This window comes from Salmo salar, chromosome ssa21 (assembly GCF_905237065.1).
Source record: "Salmo salar chromosome ssa21, Ssal_v3.1, whole genome shotgun sequence".
NCBI classification, from domain to species: domain Eukaryota; kingdom Metazoa; phylum Chordata; class Actinopteri; order Salmoniformes; family Salmonidae; genus Salmo; species Salmo salar.
This window is the reverse complement of record NC_059462.1, coordinates 14,690,310-14,700,543: the sequence shown is the minus strand read 5'-3', so window position 1 is coordinate 14,700,543 and position 10,234 is coordinate 14,690,310. Positions and strand designations below refer to the sequence as shown.

Here is a 10,234-nt window from a genome sequence, read left to right as displayed (position 1 = left end):
TTTATATACACAACGTGAAGAACTAGAACATCCTCAGAACACAGGAATGCCCATCTCAAACATATCCTTACATCTCTTCTATCTACGGTGCATTCAGAAAGTATTCAGACTGCTGGACTTTTTCCACATTCTGTTACGTTACAGCCTTATTCTAAAATGGATTACATTTATTTTGTCCCTCATCAATCTACACACAATACCCCTTACTGACAAAGCAAAAACAGGTTTCCAGAAATGTTTGCAAATGTTTAAACCTCCCCCGATTCATCTTTCCCTCGATCCTGACTAGTCTCCCAGTCTTCGCAGCTGAAAAACATCCCCACAGCATGATGCTGCCACCACCATGCTTCACTGTAGGGATGGTGCCTGGTTTCCTCCAGATATGATGCTTGGCATTCAGGCCAAAGAGTTCAATCTTGGCTTCATCAGACCAGATAATCTTGTTTCTCATGGTCTGAGAGTCCTTTAGGTGTCTTTTGTCAAACTCCAAGCGGGCTGTCATGTGCCTTTTACTGAGGAGTGGCTTCCGCCTTGCCACTCTACCATAAAGGCCTGTTTGGTGGAGTGCTGCCTGTCCTTCTTGAAGGTTCTGCCATCTCCATAGAGGAACTCTGGAGCTCTGTCAAGAGTGACCATCTGGTTCTTGGTCACCTCCCTGACCAAAGCCCTTCTCCCCCGATTGCTCAGTTTGGCCGGGTGGCCAGCTCTAGGAAGAGCTCTAGGAAGAGAATTTACCACAGGTTGGAGTCCAATCAAGTTGTAGAAACATCTCAAGGATGATCAATGGAAACAGGATGCACCTGAGCTCCATTTTGAGTCTCATAACAAAGGGACTGAATACTTATGTAAATAAGATAATGTTTTTTATTTTGAATACATTTGCAAAACATTCTAAAAACCTGTTTTCGCTTTATCATTATGGGGTATTGTGTGTAGATTGATGAGGGAAATTTTATGAGTCTGTAACGTAACAAAATGTGGACAAAGTCAAGGGGTCTGAATACTTTCCGAACGCACTGTATATAGCTCCAAAATTCTTCCTTCAGCACCATTGACACAATGAACACAGTTCAAATCCCATTGAATGCGTCCCAAATGGCACCCGATTCCCTATGTAGTGCACTACTTTTGACCAGAGTTGGTCAAATGTAGAGCACTATATACGGTGCCATTTGGGATGCACATATTGTTTTATACTCAACCTTCAACAACTCAGTAATAACATTATATTGTATAAGCACTTTACTTAAAGGCCTATGTAAATGCGTAAAGTGCCGTGACTGTTTTGTCTATTAGTACATGCCCAATGACTGTCTCAGTGCAATGTCTCCAGCTTTGCTGAATGACAGGGAGCATGTCGTCCTGTAACAGAAGCAAACAGCCGTATGCATTAGTAGGAAAGAAAGAAATCCGTTCTGTTTCTGCTTCACTCAAAACGCTGCCTGTGGCAGATATTCACCAGGGGGAACAAAATTCTTTCAAAGTTTAGACCTAAAACCCAATTGTTCGATGGCCTGTTAAAAACTTAAGCAATCCCTCCACTTGGAATTTTTGCTAAGAGATGTGTGTGTGTTGAGTGTTTATGTGTGTCTTGAGTGTGTGTACAATGTGTGTGTGTGTGTGTGTGTGTATGTGCATGCGTATCTGTGTGTGTGTGTGTGTATGCATGTGTGTGTGTGTTGAGTGTTAATGTGTGTCTTGAGTGTGTGTACAATGTGTGTGTTGTGTATAAGTGCGTGCGTATCTGTGTGTTGGTATGCGCGCATGTGTCTGCGTGTGTGTCTGTGTGTGTGTTGAGAGAAGGGGGAATACATATCCCTACACATTTGACTCTATGAATGATCGCTTTGGTTTCATTGAGGCTACGTGAATGGCGGGATTATCTCGGGCTAAACTCGGCTGCTTGGGCTTACTGTCCACAAAAGCATGCGACGGCATGGCCAGCGCTGGCTTGGATTCCTTGTAACAGGTGGCTGCTTGGCAGAACTTCTCTGTGAATTCCTTCGAGTGCATTCCGTTCTGCAGGCTCCCCATAGCACCCTGAGATGGAGCTTTGAGCTGCTCGTAGTAAGTGCTCCCTGTTTTGGCATAAGGTAGCTCACAGTTCGCCCCCGTCGCCTGTAGGCCCATGGCAGACATAGATTGGCACACTAATCCGTCCGAGGAGTGACTCTGCCAGCTGCGGAGGGCTCCGGTCGGGGGCTGAAGGCCCGGGTGGCTCTGGAGTCCTTGGTGCTGCTGTTGCTGCTGCAGTTGTTGTTGCTGCTGAAGAAAGCGTGCTGTCTTGTCCATGATGCCCATGAAGGGCCTGGGTTTCCACTCGCTCGTGCCTCCCTGGTTCTGGCCCTGCTTTGCCTTGTCTGTGGTGGTTTTGGTGCGTACGTCAGGGCCCTGCAGCTTGCCGCTGTCAGACAGACTACTGCTGGAGGCCAGGGAGCTGGTGGAGCTGGACACCCTGATGTTGCTGCCTACCCCTTGGGAGCATGCCTGGGAGACCCCATTACCCCCGCACTCCTTCCTCCGCTCCTGGCCTGGCCCTGCAGCGTCGAGGAGGCCCTGGGGAGACACTGAAGTTAGAGCGTCCAGGGAGGACACCGAGTGGGCAGACAGACGGTCCTGGGCATTGCAGGAGGAGTAGGTGGTCTGGGACAAGTGCAGGGACTCGCTGTCCCTGTCACAGTGATGGCCCATAGCCATGTTCTGGGACTGCGAGGCAGCAGCCATGGACAGGCGTTGCTCCCCGTAGACGGGCTCGTCAGGAGGGGGCGGTAGAGGGCTGATGTCAATGCCTAGCCCTGGACCTGGCTTCAGCATGCTGGACATGTGTCGGCTGGGCAGGGGGCTGGAGGGAGCGTACTGGGACTTGGCCCCCGAGGAGCGGCCTCCTGCCTGCAGGGAGCTCATGTGCTGGTTGGTTTTCACTATCTGGGCCTGCTTGGTGGGCTGGAGGACCAGACCCTGCTGGGCCAAGGGCTCTCTGGGCTCCCTGGGGGGGTAGCGGTGGTGACTCAGCCTTCCAGGGCCTGTGAGGCCGGAGGGGGGAGAGCCAGGCCTGGTGTTCTGCTGCTGCGGCGGCTGGGTGGCCAGACTGAGTGAGTCAGGCAGAGTTCTATTGAGGGAGTAGATCTTCTGAGGCCAGGGCTCACCCTTCTCTCCTCTCCTATCTGAGTGTTGAGACTGCTGAGAAGTCCCCTCCTCCTCTTCCACATCGTTCAACCTCAGAGTGTTCTGTCCATCCAGACCTCTACTGACAGCCACTCTATGCTCCGACACCTCCTCCTCCTCCTCCTCCTCCTCGTGTTCGTGGTCAGAGTCGTGGTTCACCGGAGCCTGGTTGGACGAGGACGTTGCCCCCTGCGGGTTGCCCTGGGTGGTGCTGCGCTGCATCTGCTTACACTCCTCCTCCACACGGGCCAGCAGCCGCCGGATCTCCCGGTTGTTGGGGCACAGCTTTCCAGCTTCGTGCAGGTCAGCCATGGCTGCTGTGAACTGCCTGTGGAGGGATGGAGGGAGAGAGGGAGAGGGAAAGCGAGAAGGGCGGTCGTGAGAGAATGAGAGTGACTAAGTGGGTCAGTCGAAAAGCGCAGTACTTCTAAACAAGCCGAACCCCATTCTCCCAATTCATACTAACAATGTCCCCCTAAAAGAGACACTTCAGGGTTCTCCTGATGAATAGCTTTACCTGCTGCTTCTCTTAGCTCGGGCGCGGGCGTAATAGGCCTCGTACGATTTGGGTTTCAGCTCCAGGGCCTTTGTTGCAAACTCCTCAGCCATGCCAAAGTCCTGTTGCGAGGGAAGGGGAAGATCAATATGACTAACCAATGCAGGGAAATGCAAACGCACATTGTCCAGGGGGCCAGCTCTCTCTCTCACTTTAATTGTTTATGGGAACAAGCTGACATTAGCCCCAGTAATGACTACAAGCATACCATCGCTTATGGACTTCTAAACAGTTTATCATTTAGCCTCAAATGGCTCAATCAGACTCACTCAACTGGACTCCTTAATAGCTATACTTCTGTCCCAGTAGTAGACAGTATTATTTAATGCATTCAATCTGTTTCTGAGAGCATTGTTTTAAGTTTATGGTACGTTTCATCAATCATAGGCCTGGAACACGAATTGGCTCGAAATTGGCAGACTACTACTCTCTAACAGCAGCCACAACAGCCATACTTCTGTCTGTGAAATCATTAGCTTGGACTATATCTTCTGCTGAGCATTTCTTTCAAACACACAGCACAACAACAGTTTCATCACCTTAACTATCTTCCATTGTCCCGTGCTACTGTTATACATGACCTGATCACATATTGTGCCTTTTTAACGGAGACCACTGGAAACAAATGTTCAAGTAAATACAGCATTAGAGGAGAAAAGGGGAGGAGGATAGACGTGGGGAATCTTACGTTGGTTTTCCTGCGACAGCGGGAGAGGTTGAGGTACAGAGACACCCTCAGCTCTTTGAAGGCCTTTAGGTCATCACCGAACCCTTCCCTGGGAAACTTCCTCAGAGCATACTGGTACCTCTGGGCTGCCTCTTTCATCTTCCCTTTCTGAAGGGGGGAGGGGGATAGGGATGGAGGGAGGGGATAGGGGGAAAGAGAGAGAGAAGGTAGGTCGTCAGATCCTCCCCCAACCCAACTGGCACGTCGCAGCAGCTCACACACAGTCCCTCCCTCTGTCATCAATCACACACAGGTCCCACCTGAGCGGATTGTCCTTTCTGCCACAAAACTCAATCTGTTAAATGTCACGGATCAATCCCAGCTCAAAGGGTGAGTTTGGTGTTGCACACACCCATTCATCTCTGCTGCGTCGCATTGTGCTGCTCAAAATATAACAGTCATTGTTGTTACCTCTCATCCAAATTACAGCGGCTGAGGTGTCCTTTTTATCCAAACACTCCCCCTGATGGCCAATCAATCCAATGTCGTCATGTTATACAGTGCGGAAAGTATTCAGACCCCTTCACTTTTTTTTGACGTTACAGCCTTATTCTAAAATGGCTTAAATGCAATTTTTTCCTCATCAATCTACACCTAATACCTTATTTTTAAAACCGGTTTTAGAAATGTTTGCAAATGTATTAAAAATCAAAAACTGAAAAACATTATTAACATAAGTATTCAGACCCTTTGCTATGAGACTCAAAAATAAGCTCAGGTGCATCCAGTTTCCATTGATCATCCTTGAGATGTTTTTACATCTTGATTGGAGTCCACCTGTGGTATATTCAATCGATTGGAGATGATTTGGAAAGGCACACACCTGTCTATATATGGTCCCACAGTTGACAGTGCATGTGAAAAAGCAAAAACCAAGCCATGAGGTCGAAGGAATTGTACGTAGAGCTCAGAGACAGGATTGTGCCGAGGCACAGATCTGGGGAAGGGTACCAAACAATGTCTGAAGCACTGAAAGTCCTCAAGAAAACAGTGACCTCCATCATTCTTAAATGGAAGAAGTTTGGAAGCACCAATACTCTTCCTAGAGCTGGCCGCCTGGACAAACTGAGCAATCGGGGGAGAAGGGCCTTGGTCAGGGAGGTGACCAAGAACCTGATGGTCACTCTGACAGAGCTCCAGAGTTCCTCTGTGGAGTTGGGAGACACTTCCAGAAGAACAACCATCTCTGCAGCACTCCACCAATCAGGCGGAAGCCACTCCTCAGTAAAAGGCACATGACAGCCCGCTTGGAGTTTGACAAAAGGCACCTAAAGGACTCTCAGACCATGAGAAACAAGATTCTCTGGTCTGATGTTTTTCAGTGGCAGGGACTGGGAGAGTAGTCAAGATCAAGGAAAAGATGAACGGGGAAAAGTACAGCAAGATCCTTGATGAAAATGTGTTCCAGAGCGCTCAGGACCTCAGACTGGGGCGAAGGTTCACCTTCCAATAGGACAACGACCCTAAGCACACAGCCAAGACAACGCAGGAGTGGCTTCAGGACAAGTCTCTGAATGTCCATGAGTGACCCAGTCAGAGCCCGGACGTGAACCTGATCGAACATCTCTGGAGAGACCTGAAAATAGCTGTGCAGCGACACTCCCCATCCAACCTGACAGAGCTTGAGAGGATCTGCAGAGAAGAATGAGAGAAACTCCCCAAATACAGGGGTGCCAAGCTTGTAGCATCACACCCAAGACTCCAGGCTGTAATCGCTGCCAAAGGTGCTTCAACAAAGTACTGATTAAAGGGTCTGAATACTTATGTAAATGTGATATTTCAGTTTAAAATGTTTAATACATTAAGAAACATTTCTAAAAACCTGTTTTGGCTTTGTCATGATGGGGTATTGTGTGTAGATTGATGAGGAACATTGATGAGGAAACATTTTAGAATAAGGCTGTAACGTAACAAAAGGTGGAAAACGAAGGGGTGTGAATACTTTCCGAATGCACTGTAATTACATTGTATGAATTAGTCTTTTTTTTTTATTGTAGCCCATCGTAAAATACTATTTACTCAGAACACACTTGACGAAATCAATACACAGTATACATCATTGCAAGCCTACATTGGCTGCATCCCAGATGGTACCCTATTCCCTATTTAGTGCACTACTTTTGACCAGGGAACATATGGTGCCATTTGGGACGCAGGCCTAATCTCTTTTCCGTACCTTGTAAAGCACGTTGCCCTCCTCCATAAGCTTCTGCAGGAGAATGATGAGGATGTCAGGCTTAGACGTGGCCATAGCCCAGGCTGCATTCCCTGTTGGTCCACACAGACATACACACATAGAGTAGAGTTACACCCCTGCCGCTCCCCGACCCACGGACTATATTCACTAGGAAATTGGTAACAAGGTAAAGTTACCTAAAGATTGTACCTGATCGATCATAAGGCGATGTTCTGTAGCCTTACGGTTACATTGAAAGCAGTTTAGAAGAAGAGAAAAAGGATGAGAAATTGAAGGAAGGAAGGAAGGAAGGAATCATGCAAAGAGATAAAAGCATTCAGAAAGGAAGAAGATCATTTGAAACTGCTATGGCTATAAAATGTGATTTATTCATTTTGGACCTTTCCATGCTTAAATTGCCTCACGTTTTCTGCTTTTGTGTCGACCATTTTATTTCCTGCACCGATAATACAGAGACGGTTTGCCAGTGGATATACTGTCCCTATAATTGCATTGATATGAAACAAAATGGTGATTTGCTGGTCGTAAAGGCAATTGAGATTATAGAGACTGATAGCATTGTGTGCTAAGAGCAGGCTACATTGCTACCAGGGCAAGGGGAGAGGGTTGGAGGTATTGGCCATTAGCTAACTCTGGGTGAGGTGCCTGACTGGCCCGCACTGCAGATGTAAAATGAGGCAGATAAGCTCTAGGCCTAGATAGCTCAGTGAATGTCATTTAGGTGATAAGTCACTTTCTCAAATTAGCCCGCCGGCTCACCTTTGGGAGAAAGGAAACTCACAGACACACAAAGAGAGCGCGAGAGAAAGAGAGGGAGGGAGAGAGACACGCTACACATTAGGGTTGGGCGGTCTTCCAGATTTTCATACCGTCATACCATTTCTGTACCACACCGGGGTAAACGGTATTACCGAAAGTGCACACAAAGGGCGCCATTTACCCCCCAAAATAAATTATTGATTGAACGTCTCTGCTGTAACCACAAATATTGATATTGACATCTAGCCACGTAGCTAGCAAGTTAGCAAACCAAATGCATAGCTGGTACCATGAGTTGTATATGATTTATTTGACACATCTTAACATTTCTTATAGTTCTACTTAACTTATAGTTCTAAGCAGTGGCGTAGCATGCACCCCCGCCCAACCTCGAATAATAATAATAATTTAAACGGTATATGGCCCAAGCCTACTACACACTAGGTAAATCCTGGATGAAATCTGTTCAGTGTCTTTGCCCTTGAATTTAGCACTAGGCTTGGGTAATATTACCATAGTATCGTCTACTGAGGATGACCGACAGCCGTTGTCGATGGTGACGACATCGCAATGAGACAGACGATTACCCATTTCAACTTGACTGGCACCGCGCAGTAAAGAGCAGGGCAGTGCATGGGTGACATTCCGAGTAGACCACCTATATTCCTATATGCTATAGCCTATTTCCAAAAAATATGTTATACTTACAGAATGCAAGAGAACAATGTAGAATAACTTAAACATGGTAGACCTAAGGTAATAATGAGAGATCTACAACAATAGAAAGATAAAAAACAAATCTATTCTCACAGCTTTATTTTGAATGACCAACACTACAGACAACAAGAAGTGAAATTGAGCAAACAATACCAAGATGGAAAAATTGAATGAGAAGTCAAAAGAAAAAAGCCTAGAACTGAGAAAAGGTTATGAATGAAACGATGCACAGCCTAGAGTTGGGCTAGGCCTGTTTCCATATTATTCTAACAATATGCAAACTACTGACATATAGCCTAGGCCAAGAGAGGAGGATGAGGCAAAAATGCTAATCATTTGATAATTACCCAGTTCTGAGGACAGAAGAGTTGCTTGCTCTGCAGCCCATGGTGATTTACCTAGTAGCCTATTCCAGAGTGGCTCTACTCAATCACTTTTGTCATGGTCGTGATTCATCTCGTCCATCCCGTAGCATGTGCGCTTGCGCAAGCTGTCTTTTTTAAACTTTATTTTTGTTTATGTATAAAAAAAGGGAGGGGGGGGGGTGATAACATTGTCTATTGGCCGATTTTATAAGTACAGAATCACGATAAAACATTATTTCAAATTCGCGATTTTAGCACTGAGCATCTAGATTCCATGGCGATAACCTCATTATATTTAGTGAGACTGGAAGCTCAAGTCAGCTTTCTCTCATTACTATCGTAAAGCCAAAGTAGTTCAATCACTAGACTATAGGGTTGTTGGAAAGAACACTGAAAGAACAGTGTATCTAGAAACAAACACAAATCATAGTAACAGTTCTTAGTTTCTTACCCAGTTTAGCCCCTTTCTTCAGCAGGGTCACCACTACCGACGTGTTCCGACACCCTATCGCCCGGTCCAACGGCCTCATACCACTGTAGTCTACATGCTCTATCACTGCTCCTTTCTCCACCAGGTAATGGACCTTCACAACCAGAGCAACACAGTTAAACACACACTCTTAAGTCCCCTACAGTCAGAACAAACACTCTTAACTCTCCTATAGATCTGTGGTAATTCCCAGCAGTGTGTGTCTCATAAGGAGACCCAGAGCACTCGTGTTGGGCCTAACTAAGGGGCAGGCCTAGTGAGACAGATTTAGACTGTGCTTAATAACTGTCTGTCTGTCTCTATCTTGTCTGTCTTCCTGTCCCGTCCGTCCGTCTGCCTGTCTGTCAGTCTCACTGTATCTCGCTACTCACAATCTCTGCGTCGCCGTAGAAGGCGGCCAGGTCCAGCGGAGTCCGTCCATTCTTGTCTGTGTGGTCTATGACCGCACCCTTCTCAACCAGAAACTGCACAACGTTCTTATGTCCTTTCAAACACGCCCAGCTCATGGGCGTTAACCCTTCCTTGTCCATCGACGTCAACGACGCACCTAGTGAAGAATAAATCAAGCATTCAACAGCAGATTTATCAAAACCACAGCATATGACCTTCACTCAACAAACCATTCGATATTTGGGTACTTTTGAATTTGGATTGAATCTGACTTTAGAGAAAGAGCAGACTGGTTTACATTGTGACGGCTGACATGGTCTGCGTCCCAAATGGCACCCTATTTCTTATACAGTGCGCTACTTTTGAGACTCCTATGAGCCCTGGTAAAAATAGTCCACTATAAAGGGAATAGGGTGCCATTTGGGACGCAGATATGATCTAGCGTAGCATTGTGGTAGCTCACCCTTTGACAGCAGAAAGTCGGCAGTGCTCAGGTGGCCCTCGCACGCCGCCACCATGAGTAGTGTCCGTCCCTGTTTGTCACTGATGTTCACGTCAGCACCATGCTGCTGCTGCAGCAGCAGCTCTGCAATCTAACCCGAACACACACACGCGCACAAACAGACTTGAACTCCACTTCCTCGGGGTAAATCATCAAGGTTCCTTTAACGTGTAATTGTAGTTTGAGGCAATATGATCAAGTGTGTGTCTCACCTGCCAGTGTCCTTGTCTGACAGCACAGAAGAGAGGGGAGACCCCCCTGCGGTTGACCTGCTGCACCATGGCCCCGTGCTCCAGCAGGAAGCCACACACGTCCATCTTGCCCCGGCCCGCCGCCGCTGTCAGAGCTGAGGAGACCAGAGGAAAG

The 10,234-nt window shown here is 47.2% G+C and overlaps 1 protein-coding gene across 7 annotated transcripts in view; it reads right to left on the bottom strand.

Moving 5' to 3' along the window:
* Positions 1-847: 847 nt before the first annotated feature.
* LOC106581811 (protein TANC1) overlaps positions 848-10,234 on the bottom strand; it is a 188,425-nt gene continuing 179,038 nt past the window's right edge. For 3 of the 7 annotated variants that reach the window (XM_014164166.2, XM_014164169.2, XM_045704457.1), the window contains 9 exons: positions 10,081-10,214; positions 9,830-9,959; positions 9,348-9,523; positions 8,938-9,070; positions 6,835-6,864; positions 6,625-6,716; positions 4,410-4,556; positions 3,683-3,783; positions 848-3,493 (listed from right to left, as the gene is read on the bottom strand). In XM_014164166.2, coding sequence (XP_014019641.2) covers positions 1,819-3,493; positions 3,683-3,783; positions 4,410-4,556; positions 6,625-6,716; positions 6,835-6,864; positions 8,938-9,070; positions 9,348-9,523; positions 9,830-9,959; positions 10,081-10,214 — 2,618 coding nt within the window. In that variant the 3' untranslated portion in view covers positions 848-1,818. The remainder of the gene's footprint in view (positions 3,494-3,682; positions 3,784-4,409; positions 4,557-6,624; positions 6,717-6,834; positions 6,865-8,937; positions 9,071-9,347; positions 9,524-9,829; positions 9,960-10,080; positions 10,215-10,234) is intronic. The other 4 variants (XM_014164164.2, XM_014164168.2, XM_014164167.2 and 1 more) reach the window with 2 other exon arrangements.